General features: G+C 43.0%; 1 protein-coding gene across 4 annotated transcripts in view; it reads left to right on the top strand.

The window, feature by feature from the left end:
* LOC141082913 (NACHT, LRR and PYD domains-containing protein 3-like) overlaps window positions 1-22,157 on the top strand; it is a 94,396-nt gene that overhangs the window by 67,483 nt on the left and 4,756 nt on the right. For 3 of the 4 annotated variants that reach the window (XM_073566963.1, XM_073566965.1, XM_073566964.1), the window contains 5 exons: window positions 462-2,148; window positions 5,705-5,791; window positions 5,936-6,106; window positions 9,753-9,917; window positions 10,112-14,029. In XM_073566963.1, the coding sequence (XP_073423064.1) occupies window positions 462-2,148; window positions 5,705-5,791; window positions 5,936-6,106; window positions 9,753-9,917; window positions 10,112-10,268 (2,267 nt within the window). In that variant the 3' untranslated portion in view covers window positions 10,269-14,029. Of the gene's footprint in view, window positions 1-461; window positions 2,149-5,704; window positions 5,792-5,935; window positions 6,107-9,752; window positions 9,918-10,111; window positions 14,030-22,157 lie in introns of those variants that run through there. The other variant, XM_073566966.1, reaches the window with a different exon arrangement.

The following is a 22,157-nucleotide window of genomic DNA, read 5'->3' on the forward strand; positions in this document are numbered from 1 at the left end:
TATCTGCCTCTCCTACCTGTAAGTTGCAGAGGTTTCTACCTCCTCTATTTTGTAAGTTGCAGAGGTAAGGTATTTCCGCAGGTTAAAGTAAGTGAGTGAAGACTGTACCTATGATCTGGACTTCACATTTATAATTAGTTAGGTTATTGACCTTTACTGGTCATTGTCTGGACTGCCTCATGTCTTTATGTAGAGAGAAGGGCAAAAAAGGTGCAGTTTGGATAAGCGGTTGCAGGACTCCTTCCGGAAACTATCCATTGGTCTACCAGCCTCTCCCTCTTTGTAGGTTGCAGGTTAAAATATCCTTGTATTTTCTGCAGGATAAAATATCTGGGTGCAGACTGTAGCTATTATCTGATTGTTTCCTATGCTCATTTAATGTGATTACTGTCTGTTTATCTCAGTTTATTTTAATTTGACCAAGTTTTAGGTTGATTATATTCTTTAATCTTTTTTCGCAGATACCCATAATATTCATAAGAGACATCTTCTAGAAATGACTCAAAATTTAGAAGACCACAGCGCTTCAGGACTTGCAAAACAGAGACGAAGCGGTAGCATTTCTACTTGTTACCTGGATCTAATTGTTGTCTCTACTCAGCAGTTCAGGAATCGCACTCAACATGAGATAATAGAAACTGGGGGAAGACATGAGCATTATTTGAGAAAAGCACAAAGCACTTTAGAGCGTATCTCACCCAACAGGCTGTTCCGTTGGTGTCACCGTTCTGGGTGTACACCACATGCAGTCATGGTCAGTGGCGTACCTGGAGTTGGAAAGACCACACTAATGCAAAAGTTTGTTTATGACTGGGTGACCAAGAAACATTATCAGAGATTTTCTTTTATTTTCTTCTTTAAATTCCGGGATTTAAAAAGATATGATACAATCAGTATGGAAGACATGATCCTTGACCATTATCCTTATCTACAGACTCAACTCCAAAATATCTTAAAGGATCCAGAAAAATTGCTCTTCATCTTTGATGGTCTAGATGAAAGTGTTCATGACATTAATTTTAATTCACAAACTGTATGCTCCAACTCCAAACAGCAGGAGAGAGTTGATGACATTGTGGTTAGCTTGGTGAGACAAAGACTTCTCAACAGGTCTTCAATACTGTTAACTAGTCGACCAACCAATCTGGCTTCTGTTGATATTGGTGTTTTCCAAAGGGTCTGTGAGATCATGGGATTCTTCCCCAAGGAAAGGGAGGCATACTTTGAACATTTTTTCAAAGACAAGGAATTGTCCAATAGGGTTTTGCAATATGTGAGACAGAATGACACATTATACACCTTCTGCTATATTCCATCATACTGCTGGATCATCTGTACAGTATTATCCATGTCATTTACAACACAAATGAAGGATGGTCAACAAAATACACTTCTTCCAAAAACAGTGACGCAACTCTTTGTGTCTTATGTGGCCCACATTCTTGCTAATCACTCCGCAGATACTGAACATCCTGAGGAGCTCATGATTTCCATTGGGAGGATGGCACAACATGGAGTCATGAATCACATTCTTTCTTTTGATGCCAAAGACTTTGAAACATTTCAAGTGGGCATTACATCAAAATTACTTTCCAGTTTTATAATAGAAAGTCATACAAACACTTACTCCTTCCTACATCTCACCATACAGGAGTTCTTCTCAGCTTTACTCCATTTCTTGAACTTTTCCGAGAAGGACATGGAATTGACACTTAATAGAATCAAATCATTTGAAGATGGCAGGTGTGAAATGTTCATTCGATTTCTCTGTGGCCTCTCTGATGGTACCACTAGATCTCTTCTGAGGTCCTTCCTAGGTAGTACAACTTCTGCTTCTGAGTATGTCATTAGGTGGATCAAGCAAGAAATTGAAACAAAATGGACACTGGAAACAGATCCTTCTGAGAAAATGAATCTACTGACTTATCTTTTTGAATCCCGGAATAAACATCTTGTTCGCAGCACGATAGGATCTCATGTACAGCTGGACTTTTCTGAATTCCATCTTACACCTGTGGACTGCACAGTCTTAGCTTTTATCCTTGAATCCTGCAAAGAAATTGAATACCTTAATCTAGATAGATGCTTCATTCAAAGTGAAGGCTTGGAGAGGCTCACAGGAATTCTGCACACAGTTCAAAAACTCAGGTAGGAAAAAATTGATATCTGAAGTTCACACACCAAAACACACCACATTTTCACAGACAGCAAATTGTACGTTTTGGATATAATTTAGAGATGGGTGAACCCGAACAGTATAGCTCAGCGTCCATACCGAACACAGACTTCACCAGGAAGTCTGTGTTACAATTTGGGTTCAACTGCCCGAACACGGGGTGTTTGTCGCACTGTCATGTTCTTGACAACGCGGCAAACACCGCTTCTGATCGATGGGGAAGTCATCACCGCCAGTCAGAGAGCCGCTGTTCCCACGCTGTCAAAAGATAGCGTGAACGCTCAGCTGTGATCGGAGGTATAAAATTTACCTCCGGTAACTGGTGTCAGCTTATGGGACTACTGATCCCATCATCCGACACCGGCTACCGCTAATTACAGTGAGAACAGGAGCGGCAGATGGGAGTATTCATTAGCCTCTCCTGTGCTGTAATTAAATATTTTTTTTTTTAAAAATGACGTGGGTTCCCCTGTATTTCTACTAACAAGCCATGCAAATCTCACAGCTGAGGGCTGCAACCCTCAGCTGTCAGCTTCAGCAAGGCTAGTTATCAAGAATAGATGGGACCCCATGCTGTTTTTTTAAATTATTTAAATAAATAATTTAAAAAAATGGTCTGGGGTCACCCCCCATTTTGGACAACCAACCTTACTAAAGCTCACAGCTGGGGGCCGGTATTCTGAAGCTGGTAAGGGGCCATAGATATTGGTCCCCCAGCCTAAAAATAGTAGCCCGCAGCTGCCCAGAAAAGGCACATCAATTAGATGCGCCAATTCTGGTGCTTTGCCCGGCTTTTCCCACTGCCCTGTAGTGGTGGCAAGTGGGGTTCATATTTGTGGGGTTGATGTCACCCTTGTAATTTCAGGTGACATTAAGCCCACGGCTTATTAATGGAGAGGTGTCTATAAGACACCCATCCATCACTAATCCTATAGTTGTATGGTGGTAAATAAAGACACGACCACAATAAAGTCCTTTATATGAAATAAGACTAAACACAGTTTTCCATTTTTATTTAAATGCCTAATTCCAGCGAAGACCTCATTCTCCTGTAATAAAAGTAAAATAAAAAAACAACAATATACCATACATGCCCCCAATTGAGGAAGCCAGCAGGTGAAATGGCACTGTCAGGGTGTAGCTGAGGTGTGTCCAAGACTCGGAAAGATAAGGATGTGTTAAACAGTCCTCTATTTATATGGCGGATTTTGGCTCCAATGCACTTATGCACTTTATGATTTCATTCATTTACTTACTTAGCATCAGGAGCATAGTTGCTATTCCATAAGTGACTATTTTTTATAATATACTAGCATTATGCACTTTACTTTTTATGCAAACAGTCTGAATCTGGTTTATTACCTTGGGGTATGTGCACATGTTGCGGATTGTGCTGCGGGTATTTCCGCTCGGATTTTGCTAAATCTGCAGGTAAAATGACCTGCATTTTACCTGCGGATATAGTGCAGATTTCCTATGGATTTTCTGCAGATTTTGTGCAAATTTCACCTGTGTTTTAATGGAGCAGGTGTAAAACGCTGCGGAATCCGCACAAAGAATTGACATGCTGCAGAAATGAACCCGCAGCGTTTCTGCTACGGATTTTTCCGCAGCATTTGCACAGCGTTTTTTATTTTATTTTATTATCCGCAACGTGTGCACAGACCCTTGGAAGGCCTAATTTGAAATAGTGCCTGTGAATTATCTGCCCTCTATAGTTATTATTCCGGGCTGTCCAGGCTGAAAACCACTGGTGACTGAATTGCTGCGAGTGCAGCCTCAGAGACCGGTGGTGACATCATAGAGTTTTTCTCACCGTGCTAGCGGGGATCTCACCGAAGTCACCACAGTTCAGTTCGGCTGGAAACAGTGCCTTGGTGACTGGACGTAACCTCTTTGACGTCACCACCGGTCTCTAAGGTTGCGCTCACAGCAATTCAGTCACCACAGGTTTTCAGCCTGGATGGACGCATCTTGAAAAAAACAAAAAAGACTAAGTTAGACAAAACAACCAGCACACAGGCAAAAAAGGTGCTTACCTGCCCAGGCCACAGAACAAAAGCACTATCAAGGTGCAGTGGATCCAATTAAATGGCACAGGTACAAAAAATACCTGATAAGACAGCCTGCCTACAATCAGGGAATGGCCGCTTGGTATAATAATGCACAAAAATATAATCTGTATATGACAATGTTCACACAGAAAATGAATTGCAATTGGCTGAACCTGTTAATGACGCCCATACTCTTAGATCCGACGGGCCAACCAAATGCATACTGTGTGAACAGAGGCACAAGTATACATAGCCATATGGGCCCAACTGCACCCTGAAAAGATATAAAGTGCAAAAAACACATAGCAATATATGAGAAACGGTTTATCCCCCAGACATGAATTACAGTTTGGGATAGAACGACGGACAGGTATGGTATATTATTGTTTTTTTATTTTACTTTTATTACAGGAGAATGAGGACTTTGCTGGAATTAGGCGTTTAAATAAAAATGGAAAACTGTGTTTAGTCTTATTTCAAATAAAAGACTTTATTCTGGTTGTGTCTTTATTTACCATGTAACTATAGGATTAGTAATGGATGGGTGTCTTATAGATGCCTCTCCATTACTAAGCCATGGGCTTGATGTCACCTGACAATACAAAGGTGACATCAACCCCACAAATATGAACCCCACTTGTCACCACTACAGGGCAGGTGGGAAGAGCTGGGCCAAACACCAGAATTGGACATGTAATGTGCATTTTCTGGGCAGCTGCGGCTGCTATTTTTAGGCTGGGGGCCAATATCCATGGCCCCTTACAGCCTGAGAATACCAGCCCCCAGCTGTCTGCTTTAGCAAGGTTGGTTGTCTAAAATAAGGGGGACCTCACGCCGTTTTTTAATATTATTTATTTAAATAATTATAAAAACATTGTGTGGACCCCTCTATTCTTGATAACTAGACTTGCTGAAGCTGATAGCTGAGGGTTGCAGCCCCCAGCTGTGAGTTTTGCCTGGCTGGTTTGCAAAAATATAGGGGAACTCACGCCGTTTTTTTTTTAAATTGTTTACTTACAGCGCAGGAGCTGCTAATGAATATTCCCATATGCTGCTCCTACTCTCACTGTAATTAGTGGTAGCAGGTGTCGGATAATGGGATCTGTAGTCCCATCAGCTGACACCAGTGACTGGAGGTAAACTTTATACCTCCGATCACAGCTGAGCGCTCTCGCTGTCTTTTGACAGTGTGGGAACCGCCGCTCTCTGACTGGTGGGGATGATTTCCCCGCCAATCAGAAGCGGTGTTTGCCGCGCTGTCATGCACATAACAGCGCTGCAAACACTGGACGTTTGGCCTCCCATTCAAGTGAATGGGGTCTGGATTTTGGTTCAGGTACTGTTCTGGTACCCAAACCCGAACTTTTTGTAACTGTTCGTCCAAACCTGCCAGACCCGAACATCCAGGTGTCCGCCCATCTCTAGTGTAATTGTATTAACCGACATTTGATAATTTCCTATTCCCTTGGTTCAGGCTTTCGAACAATGACTTCAAAGACAGTGATATGCTGTCATTTTATGGGATCCTAGCTCCAGGTGCATGCAGGGTTCAAAAATTAAGGTAAGAAGTAAGAACCTAAATTCTCTAAAGTCTATTCTGATTATTCCAAATGCTGGACTTCTTGTACACCCTTCCTAAGAGAAGCAACAGATAGTGACATCTAGAGATAATGTAAAACATGCAACTTCTTTATTCTTTTTACAGCTTGAGGAATAATTCTTTCACATTGGAATCATGTTCTTCGCTGGCAACTATATTAATTGAGAACCAGAGTCTCACAGACCTAGATCTGTCCAGGAACAATCTGGCCGGTCCTTATCTCGCCGATTTGATTACTATTCTTAGTAGACCATCCTGCACTATATCACATTTGTCGTAAGTAGTCTTACTAAGTGTTTTGTGTTTCATCAGGTTGTTCTACGAACCCCTTCACGACATCCGTCACCTTTATATTATAGCTGACACTGCAGAAATGCCCACGAACAGTGCTAGTGCTGATCGACGGTGTTTAACCCCTCTGATGCTGCTATCAATAGCGACAGCAACATCGACCAGCTTAGAAAGGAAGCTTCCTCTCTTTTCTGATAGACACAATGTGATTTCAATTGCTTTGTGCTGATTGTCTCCATCGTGACAACGGACTGAAATATGGCAGTTGAGTCACCCAGGTACAGTGGCCTGTAAGTCCCTGCTCAGAGCACGAGCTAACATGCCATCTCCCTGTGTGCCAGGGACTGATATAATATCCTTCAGTGCAAAAGCATTAGATCAGTGATTAGTGCAGGGAAAATTGTCCCATCCTGGAGCAATGTAAAAAGTTAAAAATAAAGTTTTCAAAAATTGTAAAAATATAAAAAAAAATAAAGAACAAAGAAGTGAAAAATAATATTATACCAATAAATACATATATTTATGTAAAAACAAAAATAAAATACTACACATATTTGGTATAGCCGTGTCCGTAATAACGCTGTTAAACTGTCCCACTAGTCAACCCCTTCAACACCATAAAAAAAAATTAAAACGAGTCAAAAAAATTATGCTTTTTTATCATACCACCATACAAAAAGTTAAATAAAATGTAATTGAAAGGTCAAAAGTTAATAAAAATGGTATTGATGAAAACATCATCTTGTCCTACAAAAGAAAGCCGCCATACGGCTCCAAAAGCAGAGAAATAAGAAACCTGTAGCTCACAGAATACAGCGATGCAAAAATAATTCTTTTTTTCGAAAAAAAAATTGCTTTTATGTAAAAGTATCAACACATAAAAAAGTACACACATTTGGTATCGCCGCATTCACAACCACTTGATCTATAAAACTGTCACGCTAGTTAACCCCTTCAGTGAACACCGTAAAAAAAGGCAAAAAATTATACTTTTTCAACATACAGCAGAACAAAAAGTGGAATAAAATTCAATCGAAAACTCAAATGTAAATAAAAATGGTATAACTGAAAACAAATTGTTTTTAATGTGTAAAAGCGGCAAAATATAAGAACAAAATATAAATGTGCTATCACTGTAATCGTACTGACCCGAAGAATAAAACTGTGTTATCACATTTACCACACATGTAATGGCATAAAAAAGACAACAAAAATAATTACTGAATTGCTGATTTTTGTTCATTCTTCCTCCCAAAAATCAGAATAGAAATTGATAAACAAAGTTAAATGCTGCCAATAAGAACATCAACTTGTCCCAAAAAAACAAGATCTCACATGACTCTGTCAGCAGAAAGATGGAAAAATAATAGCTATCAAAATATGGGGATGGAAAAACTTGTTTTTGTATTTAAAAAAAAACATCTTTTAGTGTGTGACAGCACACAAACATAAAAAGCAGATATAAATCTGGTATCACAGCGCCCCGAAGAATAAAGTCACCTAATCACTTATACCGCACAAGGAACGGTGTAAAAAATAAAAAAATCTTGACCTGCTGTTAATTTGTCCCCCAAAGAACGCAATGAGGCTCGGCGCACATTTATCCTGCGCTCTGGGCTGAGAGCTTGCACTGGAGTTTCCATGTAAATCTCTAAAATACGTGAATCAGACGGAACTTCTGGCAGAAGATTCCCTATAATGAGGCGGATGGAGGCACTGTGAACACTGTCTGGCCTATGATCAGGCGAGTCCGTCTTTTTAGGCATGCATAAAAATGCAGTCCGACAAAGTTTTGTGCACTTTGAAAAGAAGGACACCACTGAACAGAGCCCAGCTTTGTGCAGGTCTATGATCTTATCCCTGACATCCTTATAAAGCTCTTTGGTCTTGCCCATGTTGTAGAGGCTAGAGTCTGTTTAATTGAGTCTGTGGACAGAAGTCTTTTATAAAGGTGACTATGTAAGACAGCTGTCTTTAATGCAGGTAACAAGTTGATTAGGAGCATCTAACTGGTCTGTAGGAGCCAGAATTCAGAATGGTTGGTAGGGGATCAAATACTTATTTCCCACTGCAAAATGCAAATAAATGTATATAATTTATACAATGTGATTTTCTGGATTTTATTTTTGATATTCTATGTCTCAATATTAAAATTAACCTGCCCTTAAAATTATAGACTGTTCATGTCTTTGTCAGTAGGCAAACTTACAAAATCAGCAAGGGATCAAATACTTATTTCCCCCACTGTAAGTGCTCAGCGTACAGCGCCAGTTAAAAAAGCAAGTCTCCACTTAGGTCTGTCATCTGTTAACGGAAATATAGGGGACTTCCACGTTACTAGAATGGCTCTGTTACATTACAAAGGCTCTGGAAAAGCAAAATGGATCCTCGCCCCCAAAAGAAATTGAGTGAATTCTTCGCTCCCAATTCCAAATGCCCCCCTCCCTTCTGAAACCCACAATGTGCGTAAACCACATTTAGCATCCACATGTTTGGCATTTCTGTAGAGATGAGAGCCCACCTAAATTACGAGGTGCATGTCTCCAGAAGCACGAGATAGGCATATTGTACTGGGCACTAAAACGTACTGGGCACTACAATGTATAGACACTATAATGGCAGATTTGCAATTTTTACCCAGAAACATCTTTTGCTGTTTATTTCTGGAAAACACCCATGAAGTGAAAATTGTCACTACACCTGTAGATAAATTCCCAAAGAGGTATAATTTCCAAAATGTGGTCACTTGACGGGAGATTCTGCTTTTCTAGCACTTAGTGGCTCTGTATTTGGAGTCCACAATCTATTCTAGGAAAATATGTGCTCCAAGAGTCAAATAGTGCTCTGTCCCTCCCGAGTGTCTCCGCATGGCTAAGCAGCACTGTACAGCCACATATGGAGTATTGCCACGTTTAGCAGAAATTGTGGGACAAATTTTGGTGCCATTTTTAGCATTTTCACCATGTGAAAATGTAAAATCTGGGGCTAAAATGCAATTTTTGTGGTAATAATGTAACTTTATTTTTTGGATTATAAGACTTCCCTTTGTTCTCCCAAACTTGGGAGGAAAATGTGGGTGCGTTTTATAATCCAAACGTAGCTTATCGGGGGAGGAGGGGCGGCTGCGGTGGAGCGAGGTCACAGGAGGCAAGATCATTACTGTAGAAAGCCTGTGGAGTAAGCAGGAGTGGGGTGATGCTGCGGGCCCCGGGCCTGGAGGAGGGAGTGTCTCGGCACTGTAAGGCTGTGTGCTCTGAGTTGACAGAAAATGTCAGCATTGAGCAGAGTCCCCGCACTTTTCTATTGAATTCCTTGTAGTGGGCTTTGGTAAAATGGCCACCATATGAGAAGATTGAAATCTCATCTTACAAGGCACCAGATTAAGTCTGCAAGGACAGGGTCCCCTCCCCTCCGTACCAGTCTGTCATTGTAAATTTGTTTACTGTTAACGATATCTATAACTTTGTATGTAACCCCTTCTCATGTATAGTACCATGGAATTAATGGTGCTATATAAATAAATAATAATAATAATAATAGAAACATCCCTGGTGTCCTAGGGGTGGTAAAGGGAGTTAATCCTTCATGAGCGCTATATTTGATCATACTGAACCATTATATTTCTCCACAGTCTACAACAGATAAAGCTGAAGGATGAATATGCTCCACTTCTGATCTCACTAGACCAAAACCCCAACCTCACACACCTAGATCTGAGCCATAATTACCTTACTGATGTCAGCGCTGAAATTATCCAAGACCTTATACTAAAATCAGTAAACCTGATGGAGATTAGGTAAGTCCAACCTAGGGGACCTGTATGAAGCAACTCTCCTCAACTTAGATTCCTAGGGGTATGTTCTCATGATGTATTTTATACGCCAGCATACCCACTGAGTTTTGCAAGCATAAGACCCTGCCTGCTGGTAAAATCTCTAGCTGAGTTTTCCTAAAGTGTATTTTTACTGACTATGCATTTGTTTTTGGCAGAGGCTTTACCTCCATCTTTATTAAGCTGCCGCTAGAGGAGTCTGTCAATGACTGTCTGACACAGGAGAGGAGAACTGGGACAAGTGAGAGCTCCTATGTATGGAGGAATCGGGAGGGATACCTATCAGCTCGACCGACAGCTATATATTGTGTATGAGGGGCTTTACTCTAAGCGCAGACTTTTCTGATATCAAGTTCACTTTAAGGGCTCTTGACTTACATGTGTACTCATTGAATCCCATTTCCTAACAGCTCTTTTGTAAAGGGGCTCTGGTGTCCCCATGAATAGTTATGTTAACAGATATTATTAAAGGAGTTGTCTGGGACTTTTACATTGATGAACTATCTTTAGGATATACCATCAATATCTTATAGCTGGGGTGTGACACCCGGTACCCCCACTGATCTGCTGTTTCTGGTGGAGCTGACCAGTACAGCTCTATCAGCTTTATGGTGACCACAGTTGTCCACCCCCATTTGAATCACTAAGGGCCGCTGCAGTACCCAATCTCTGCCGCTAAACAATTGTCAGAGCTGTTCGGTGCAGTTCCACAATTGAGCACTTCTGGACACTGGAAGTAGTGATGAGCGAACGTGCTCGCCACTACTCGGTACTTGCCCAAGTATCACTTTGCTCGGTGTACTCGGCGAGCACCGAGTATTTCCGGGATTACTCGGCGGGAACTCGGGTCTCCACCCAGCAATTTTGGCGGACTTTAGAGACCCAATCATGGTGCAGAGATTGTCTGCCAGGCCATGAAACGCTGCAGCCATCTTTCTTGTGGTCGTGCAATGATTGGCTGGCTGCCCAGCGTCATCAGGGGTATAAGGAACCAGACGCCGCCCTGCTCGGCGCATTCAGCTCCGGATTCAGAGAGTGTAGGGAGAGCTGCTGCATTGATAGGGTCAGAATTGGGCATTTCTTAGTTAGTGTGGGGTCTACTATCCTAAATACTCACATCCAGCTAAACCAACAGTCCTTCTAAGGACTAATTCCAGAGTATATAGGTTCCAGTGTTAGGCAGGCAGGGTAGTGTACGTCGCTGTATGCACATCAGTGCAAGGCCTGCAGGCACTGTATGTGTGTATCTGGTGCTGCTGCTACCTGTGGGATATATCAGCCGTATATAGCTAGCCCCAGGTGCAATTGGAATACACGCCACACATTTTTTGGTGTGGTATCTCCGTGCTCATATCTGTGTGGCCAGTTTACGACTGTTTTATTTTTGTGGGCTGGCTGTCAATTTTGTTTAAATACAGCAGTGTTTTGCCAAAAAAAAAACAGGGCACACTTTTGTCGTAGTGGTATCTCCATGGCAGCTCATATCTGTGTGTGCTCAAAGTTTGGCCAGTTTACGGCTGTTTTATTTTTTTGGGGCTGCCTATCACTTTGGTTTAAATACAGCAGTATTTTGCCAAAAAAAAGGCCACACATTTATTGTAGTGGTATCTCCGCGGCTGCTCATAACTGTGTGTGCTCAAAGTTTTGCCAGTTTACGGCACTTTTCTTTATTTTTCCTGGGTGAAACTGTACTTATATACAGCAGTTGTTAGACCAAAAATACCAAAAAACCCCACATCTGTCGGAGTGGTATCTCTGTGGCGGTTCATATCTCTGTGTGCTCAAAGTTTTGCCAATTTACGGCGCTTTTCTTTTTTACTTTTTTTCCTGGGTGAAAATGTACTTATAAACAGTACTAGTTAGGCCAAAAATAAACAAAAACAGGGCACACATTTGGGCACACATTTGTCATAGTGGTAACTCTGTGGCGGCTCATATCTGTGTGTGCTCAAAGTTTGGCCAGTTTACGGCTGTTTTTTTTTCGGGCTGGCTGTGACTTTTGTTAAAATACAGCTTTTTTTGGCCAGAAAAAAAAAGGCCACACATTTATTCTAGTGGTATCTCCATGGCAGCTCATATCTGTGTGTGCTCAAACTTTTGCCAGTTTACGGTGCTTTTTTTCTTTGTCCTGGGTGAAACTACTTAGATACAGCACTAGGTTGCATTCTTTTACAAAAACAGGCCATATTTTAGCGTGGGGTCTATCTCTGGCATGCTTCATACATCCATGTGCCAAAATGGAGGCATTTTAGGCCTAAACTCCATTTTTGGGCCAGTCTGTCACTATCGTTATATCCAGCAGTCTTTTGCATCCACCAAAAAACTAATAATCATATTTGACAGTGTGGTATATCTGTGACAAGCCTCATACGTCCGTGTGATAAAAATGTGCCGATTTTAGGCCGATACTCCAGTAATTTCCTGTCTGGTACTAAAGTTATATACAGCACTATGTTGCATTCTTTTAAAAAATCAGGCCACATTTTACAGTGGAGGTCTATTTCTGACACGCCTCATACATGCGTGTGCCAAAATTTGAGTTATTTTAGGGCTAAATTCCCTTTTTTGGCCAGTCTGTGACTCTCGTTATATACACGCAGTGCCTGGGCTGACAAACATGTCCGCATGGGGGGTACATTTTTAAAAAGTATACTATGGGCACCATAGACATCCTTGGGAAAAATTGGACTGCCTGTAGCAGCACAGAACATGTTAACCCTGGTGATTTAGTGGCGGACAATGAGGAGACATAATGAGAAAGCATACTGAAATCAAACAAATAAATAAAAAATGTGAATCCACCTATGAAAGAAAAAAAGAAAAGGGAGGGGCGAACACAGGTTCATAGATATGAAGCCATAATGTGTCCAACAAGATATGCTTGTCCCTAGCAACGGCTCAGAGACAGGGATATAAATTAAAATATAATATAATTGTATTTCAATATTTTTCTGATGGAGAGCTATATACTAGGTCCTATGATAATGGTCCAGAGATAGTAAAACCGGAAAATATAAGAATAAATGGGAAGAATATACGTGCAACTCATTTGCATGACAGTTCCCCCTGGGGGAGAAACATTTGTTTTGGTTTCAAATTTATTACGGGCATCATAAAAACACTCTTGCACAAAAATTGAGTGACTTTTGTGTCTACTGGTTGTTGATGATGAGGATGAGGATAAGGAGGAGGATAACACCAAACAGACCAAATCATGAAGCGAATACCCATGTGTGGTTGTGAAGAGGTGCATGAGAATACACCTCCACAAAAAAGACAACGTATTTGAGGTTATGTTTCACTGCTTTCATTCGGTGGTGTACAGAAGTCTGTCCCAATACAGGCCTTGTTCATTTTTATAAAGGTCAGCCTGTCAGCATTGTCATTTGACAAGCGGATGCGCTTATCTGTCGTAATTCCACCAGCGGCACTAAAACCCCCCTCTGACGGAACAATAGCAGCAGGGCAGGCCAGGACCTCCAAGGCGTAGAGAGCACATTCATGCCACGTGTCCAGCTTGGATACCCAATAATTAAAAGGCAAAGAGGAATCCCGGCGGACGTTAGTACGATCTGCAAGGTACTCAGTATATTCCCAAACATTGCACTTCTTGTGCCAGCACCCCCCTTGCCTCTGTGCCAGCACGATGGGAGGGTCTGAGAAAAGTGTCACAGAAGTTTGCCATTGTTCCCCTGCCTGAGCTGGATTGTACTTCTGTCTCTGTCGCTTTGACTTCTTGGTTGTACCACAAACTCAGACGTCTGCTGCCAACATTCTCATGTGGGAATTTTTTGCAGTCATTCTACTACAAGGGCCCTCTGGTACAGCAACACTTTTGTACACCTCTCTGCCTCTGTAAGAAGAGATTGAAAGTTCTCCTTGTAGCGTGTGTCTAGTAGTGTCATCAACCAGTAATGAATAGAGTTGAGCGATACCGTCCGATACTTCAAAGTATCGGATCGGAATGGATCGGCCGATCTTAAAAAAAAGTATCGGTATCGCCGATTCCGATACCGGAAGTCCCATTCAAGTCTATGGGACTTCCGGTATCGGAATAAGAAAAACCCTGTTTTTGCCTTGTACAGCCTCTCTGGGGTCTGTACGGGCCTTTCGGGGGGCTGTGCCGGCCTGCCAGGGGGTCTGTGCAGGCTCGGGTGGTCTGTGCCGGCCTGCCGGGGGGCTGTGCCGGCCTGCCGGTGGTCTGTGCAGGCTCCGGTGGGCTGTGCCGGCCTGCCGGGGGGCTGTGCCGGCCTGCCGGTGGTCTGTGCAGGCTCCGGTGGGCTGTGCCGGCCTGCCGGGGGGCTGTGCAGGCTTCGGGGGTCTGTGCAGGCATCGTCCGATGGGACTACAAGTCCCATCGGGCGATGCCTGCTACCATGACAGTGATTGACACATTAGCCAATGATGGGACAGTAGTAGTCCCATCATCCGGCTAATGTGTTGAATGTAAAAAAAAAAAAAAAAAAATTACATGCTACATACATGCTACATACATACAACATGCTACATACATACCACATATATACTACATGCATGCTACATGCTACATACATGCTACATATATACTACATGCAACATACATACTACATATATACTACATGCATGCAACATGCATACTACATATATACTACATGCAACATACATACTACATATATACTACATGCATGCAACATGCATACTACATATATACTACATGCTACATACATACTACATATATGCTACATACATACTACATATATACTACATGCATGCTACATACATACTGCATGCTACATACATACTACATGCTACATACATACTACATATATGCTACATACATACTACATATATACTACATGCATGCTACATACATACTGCATGCTACATACATACCACATATATACTACATACATACTACATGCATGCTACATGCTACATACATACCACATACATACTACATACATACTACATGCATGCTACATGCTACATACATACCACATACATACTACATACATACTACATACATACTACATGCATGCTACATGCATGCTACATGCTACATACATAACACATATATACTACATGCATGCTACATACATACTACATGCTACATACATACCACATACATACTACATACATACTACATGCATGCTACATACATACTACATGCTACATACATATTACATATATACTACATGCATGCTACATACATACTACATGCTACATACATACTACATATATACTACATGCATGCTACATACATACTACATGCATACTACATGCATGCTACATACATACTACATGCTACATACATACCACATACATACTACATATATACTACATGCATGCTACATACATACTGCATGCTACATGCATGCTACATACATACTACATGCTACATACATACCACATATATACTACATACATACTACATACAATACATTCATACAATACATACATAGACATACAGTACATATAACATAGAGTAACATACTTACCAATACTTGTCACATTGTTCCCCGAAGCCATTGTCTTTTACGGAATAAATATTAACATAACAAACCACAAAAATACTCACCCACGATCCGAAGCAGTCCACGAGTGTGTCCCACGACGATCTTGGGTAGAGAACTGCAGCATCAGCTGATGCTGCCGTTCTCTACGGGCTGCAGGAATCCAATGACGGAAGGTAGGTATCCTTCCGCACTGTATTCCTCCGCCACTTAAAAAAAAAGTCCCTAGTCTCACTTTATGCCATTGCTGTGTAGTATGTATGTAGCATGTAGTATGTATGTAGCATGCATGTAGTATGTATGTAGTATGTATGTAGTATTTTTTTTTTTTTTTTTTTTTTTTTTTAACATTTAACACATTAGCCGGATGATGGGACTACTACTGTCCCATCATTGGCTAATGTGTCAATCACTGTCATGGTAGCAGGCATCGCCCGATGGGACTTATAGTCCCATCGGACGATGCTTGCACAGACCCCCGGACATCAGCACAGCCCCCCGGCAGGCCGGCACAGCCCCCCGGCAGGCCGGTACAGACCCCCACAGGGTGCACAGACCACCGGCAGGCCGGCACAGCCCCCCGGCAGGCCGGTACAGACCCCGGGCAGTCCACACAGCCCCCCGGCAGGCCGGCAGAGACCCCCGGAAGGCCCGAAATGACGGCGCATCATGATGCGCACACACCGCGCATCATGATGACGTCATTTCGGCTGTCAATCAACTTTGAACTTCCGATTCCGATGCCGACTTCCGATATTGAAAAAATATCGGAAGTCGGTATCGGAATTCCGATACAGCAAGTATCGGCCGATACCCGATACTTGCGGTATCGGAATGCTCAACACTAGTAATGAATGTCACTAAAAATGTTTAGAATGTGAGAGTCACTGGAAATGCAGCGCAACTTAGTGTAGATTGTAAGTTGTCACAAGCAGGATTGTTTTGTTTGGTTTAAATTATTGTTATCATTGTTATTTAGTGTAGATTATAAATTGTTACAAGCAGGATTGTTTTGTTTGGTTTAAATTATTGTTATCATTGTTATTTAGTGTAGATTATAAATTGTTACAAGCAGGATTGTTTTGTTTGGTTTAAATTATTGTTATCATTGTTATTTAGTGTAGATTATAAGTTGTCACAAGCAGGATTGTTTTGTTTGTTTTAAATTATGGTTATCGTTGTTACTTAGTGTAGATTATAAATTGTTACAAGCAGGATTGTTTTGTTTGGTTTAAATTATTGTTATCATTGTTATTTAGTGTAGATTATAAATTGTTACGAGCAGGATTGTTTTGTTTGGTTTAAATTATTGTTATCATTGTTATTTAGTGTAGATTATAAGTTGTCACAAGCAGGATTGTTTTGTTTGTTTTAAATTATGGTTATCGTTGTTACTTAGTGTAGATTATAAATTGTTACAAGCAGGATTGTTTTGTTTGGTTTAAATTATTGTTATCATTGTAATTTAGTGTAGATTATAAGTTGTCACAAGCAGGATTGTTTTGTTTGTTTTAAATTATGGTTATCGTTGTTACTTAGTGTAGATTGTAAGCTGTCACAAGCAGGGTAGTTTTATTTCAAATCAATCCAAAACTCTGCTTCCAGAGTAATCCAACTGTCCTTCCGCTATCCCACAGCCTCTACTCTCTGACAGGCCCTTCACTGCCTTCCTATTGGCCATAGGCTACAGGTCAAAACCCTAAATGATACACAAAGCCTTCCCCAAACTGTCTCCTCCATACATTTGTGACATGGTCTCCCAATATCTGACTGGGTCATGACTTTTTTTATGCCTACACAGTGTGCCGTCAGCAAGATGTACCGTCACTGCCCACAAGCACTTGTCCACGTGTCTGTGGTTAGGTGCACTTTCCCTGTACCAGCATTGTTGATGGCACTGGTAATGTTGTGTGACACGTTCTTGCTTGTCTAATATCATGATGACAGACCCGGAGAAATAGTGCTGGGTGGGGACCGAATACCATGATACCATGTTACAGTCAAAGCCATCAGGTACCGGAAAGCGTCCGTTTCCCAAGAGCCTAGAATGCTACATTTCAAGTGCAAGCAGACGACAAATTTGTGAGTTTAGTACTGTGTCCTGTGGGCCGTTGGCTGCGTCTTTCCATTTGCACTCAAATGACTAGGGAATGGACAACTGAAGGCTGTGCTGTGACAAGGACGTGTTCGTGCTTGATTATGGTGCAGTTTGACTGTGGTCAACGACGCGTGCAGGGCAGGATGCATCTTCACATGCACCATGGACAGGGGATTGGCTTGCACGCACAACAGTGGAAGAAGCACTTGCCAAAGAGCAGCCACCAGGTTTCACACATTGTCACACACAAACATGCCTGACTGTGGGTTCACCGGTCTCATCCACCGAAATGCCTGCTGTTTCATAGCTGTCCACAACTCTTCAGCATTGTGGCGCTTTCCATAGAACCATATTAGCTTCAGTGCAGCCTGTTCCTGCTTTGATTAGGCAGTGCTGCAGTGCTTCCAGCTTGTGACTGATGTGCTACCTTTTTGAGCTGAAGGCTGAAGTGGAGGTGAAGTGGGGCAGTGCACTATGCACCCGAAGTGCCAATGCTGCTGCAAAATGCAGCAGACAGACCCGGTGACCTAGAGGCATGGGACCAGCTTATAGAAATCGGGCAAGACATCAAAGATTTTCTGCGTGGACAAGCAGCGCATAGTAGGCTTAATAGCGTGCTCCATCCTTACAGCAATGGCGCTGCAAAGGACAGTTCACATTGTGCCACTAAAAGCGATATTGCCATTTACCAAGGCGCTGTTTGGCCATTAAATGCTAGAGAGCGAGGCACCGTTTCATCCTTGACCGTGAGTACAGTGAACGTGCGCAGTAGAGAGAACCAGTTCATGCCACGTTTTCAGCGTGGATAACCAATAATTAAAAGGCACAGAGGAATGACAGAGGATGTTGATACGGTCAGGAAGGTACTCCCTCATCATTTTCAAACACTTGCACTCCATGTAAGAGTCCCCTGCACCTCAGACACAGGTGAATGGGAGGGTCTGAGAAAACTCTCCCCGAACTGTTCCACTGCCTGTGCTGGATTTGAGTTGTGTGTCTCTCACCTGTACTCCTTGCTTGGCCAATGAACTGTGACCTCTGCTGCCAGCGTTTTCATATGGGAGTATTTTTAATAATTCAGCAAGATGGGCCCTCTGGTCCTCCAACACTTTAATACACCTGTGTTATGAATGAGTCACCGGAGGAGGAAAAAACAAAAAGGCAAGCTAAGTCCAGAAAACCAGAGAGGTTGGTAACTAGCGGATCGCAGACCCCTGATCCTATTCACAACAACTAGCAGTAGCCGTGGAGCGTGCCTACGGTGGTCCTAGACGCCTCGTCACAGCCGGAGAGCTAAATAAGCCTAAAGAAAGAAAGGGAAAATCTAAACTGCCCCAGAGCAGACCCCAAAGCAATAGACAGCCCCCAACATGTATTGACGGTGAAAAAAGATGAAAACACAAACACAGACAGAAAGACAGGCAGAGCAAACGATGGGGCCCAACTAACTAGATAGGACAGGACAGAAAAGATGCTGGCTGCAATCCGCAAAAACTCTACCAAAAATGTCCCAACATGTCTGATAGGAAAAACGGCCCTGAAGTCACTAGACTTCAAAATCCCTATATCAGCACTCCGATATTTTCTGAGGACAGAGCAAAAGAGATTAAACCGATCAGGGACAAAAATGGAAATTCAGCACAGCCCCAGCCGGGACTGGCAGAACACAAAATTAAGTAAATCAGACAAAATCTCATGGAACAATAGCAGAGCAAAACTTAGCTTTAGAAGACAGGAACTGAACTGGAGGCCAGACCTCAGAGCAGGAGAAATCATCAGCAACCCTGCAGGGCGTCGGCTGCCTTATATCCACTCAGAAACTCCTGATGTCCAATCACAGTCCTCTTCCTCAGGTGGCCGGTTTCTGCCATTTAGATCAGCTTCATTACCTCCCTTCACCAACAGAGGGAGTCCAGATAGAGAACTCACTACTCCTCTGTCAACACAGCCAGCTCCATAACCCTCACCAGAAGCCAGAGGCAAACCCGAAAATGAGCTCACAACACACCTGTCTGCCTCTGGAATAAGAGATATAGAGTTCTCCTTGTAGCGTGGGTCTAGAAGTGTCACCAATCAGTATTGTCCATCACCCAAAATTTTGAGAATATGAGGGTGATGTGAAAGGCAGCGAAACATAAATTCAGCCATGCGTGCAAGACTGCTAACAGTCAATACTTTTGTGTCCTCACCAAGAGGATGACTGACCATGCTTTCCTCTTCCTCCTCATCCTCAGGCCTCCAGACTTTCGACCTACCACAGTAATAGTATTTTAAAAACATCATTGTTAATACATTTTTGTAAATACACCCCTGTTGTTTTTATCTCCCCCACCTCATTGGAGAATGTAAGTTGTCAAGAGCATTTTTGGTGCTTTTGGGTTTAATTATTGTTATTGTTGTTACTTAGTGTAGATTGTAAGCTGTCACGATTCTTCAAAGTTTGGAAGGATGGTCCATATGTCTGACATCCATGTCCACTCCTGAGATCTTATGTGTGAAGTCTGAACTGAATACCGACAACTTTGTTGATGCTGGTAGACTAGTCACCAACTGCCCTCTTCTGCTCACAAATCCTTTTCAACATCTACAGTGTAGAGTTCCATTGCCTGGGGACATCACTCACCAGTCGGTGAGCCAGAAGCTGCTAGCGCTGAATCATGGCAAGGGCAGATGAAGCTGTAGCTGACTTCCTAAAATGGGTACGCAGAGCGTTGATCTTTTCCTACCAAATCTGGCAGCTTCATGTCGCTTTTCAGAAAACATTGAACAATGAGGTTAAGTGCATGAGACAGGCATGGCACATGTGTGAGCTCGCCTCACTACATAGCAGCCACAAGGTTCCAGCCATTGTCACACACAACCATGCCTGACTGATGGTTCAGCGGTGTCACCCACAGATCTGCCTGCTCTTTCAGAGCTGTCCACAACTCTTCATCATTGTGCTGTTTGTCACCTAAGCATATTAGCTTCACCGCAGCCTGTTGCCGCTTTGATGAGGCAATGCTGCAGTGCTTCAAGCCTGTGACTGATGTGCTTCTTTGGGAGATGGAGGCTGAAGAGGAAGCGAAGGAGGAGGTGCAGGAGCTGTAGACTGTGGGGGCAACCCAGATTGATGTAGGGCACGCAATACTCTGGGTTGGGAGTACGTGCATCATTCCAAGGTCGGAGTGGGTCCCGGCTTCCACTATGTTAACCCAGTGTGCCCTTAGTGAGATGTAACATTCCTGACCACAAGCACTTGTCCCCATGTTTGTGGTTAGGTGGACAAGTAACAGCATTGTGGAGGGTATGGGTAATGTTGTGGGACACGTGCCTGTGTAACGCCAGGACGGCACACCGGAACTAATATTCCCGCATGTTCGTGGCCTTGGGGTGATCCTCCACTCTGCCCTCTCTTTCAAGCTACATATCCAAGCCTTGCCTCCTCCTGCCCACTACAACTGTGAAACATTTCCTGGATCCGAACTTTCCAAGAAAATTCCAAAATTTTTGTGCACACCCTCATTATCTCCCGCCTCGACTGTTGCAACCTTCTTCTCTCTGGCCTTCCCTCTAGCACTCTTGCAACACTCAAATCTATCCTAACTCTGCTGCCAGAGTAATCCAACTGTCCCTCCATTATTCCCCAGCCTCTCCTCTCTGCCAGGCCCTTCACTGCCTTCCTATTGCATATAGGCTACAGTTCAAAAACCTAACTATGACATACAAAGCCTTGCACAACCTGTCTCCTCCATACATCTGTGACATGGTCTTCCACTGTCCGACTGGGTCATGACTTCTTCTACGCTAACCCAGTGTGCCGTCAGCGAGATGTACCATCCCTGCCCACATGGACTTGTCCACGTGTCCATGGTTAGGTGCACTTTTCCTCTAACAGCATTGTTGAAGGCCCGGGTAATGTTGTGGGACACGTGAATGCTTGCGTAACGTCGTGATGGCAGACCGGAAGAAAGAGTTGTGGGTGTGGACCAAGTACCTAGTTACATTCACCGCCATCAGGTTGCGGAAAGCTTCTGTCTCCCATGAGCCTAAAATGCAACATTCCAAGCACAAGCAGGTGAAAAATGCATGAATTTAGTACTCTGGCGTTGGCTGCGTATTTCCGCTTGCGCTAAAAGGACTGGGGTATGGACAACTGTACGCTGCATTGGGACAAGGACGTGGACGTGCTTGTTAATGGTGCTAGTTGAGTTTGTGTGCAACTACAGATGCAGGGCAGCAGGCATATTTGCATGCACCATGGACAGGGGATTGGCTTGCATGCACAACAGCAGAAGAAACAATGGTATCACGCGCAGACACTGTTCATGAAGCCTGGTGTTCAACCAACAAAGTCGGGTGCTTTGCTGCCATGTGCCTGATCATGCTGGTGGTGGTAAGGCTGGTAGTTTTGCTACCTCTGCTGATGAGCACATGGCCGGTGGTCCAAATGGTCTTTTTGGGTTTGTCGGCAGAGTCTTTAAAAACCAAGACTGTTAGGGGGACATTCATTGTCACCCTCTCCCACACCACCTCCTCACCTCGACACCTGTTTTTGGTGTTCCCCAAGGCTCAGTTTTAGGACCCCTACTCTTCTCCATCTACACCTTCAGCCTGGGACAGCTGATGCAATGG

The sequence above is a fragment of the Dendrobates tinctorius genome, unplaced genomic scaffold (genome assembly GCF_039654945.1).
Source record: "Dendrobates tinctorius isolate UK_male_01 unplaced genomic scaffold, ASM3965494v1 ptg000019l, whole genome shotgun sequence".
Taxonomy (NCBI): domain Eukaryota; kingdom Metazoa; phylum Chordata; class Amphibia; order Anura; family Dendrobatidae; genus Dendrobates; species Dendrobates tinctorius.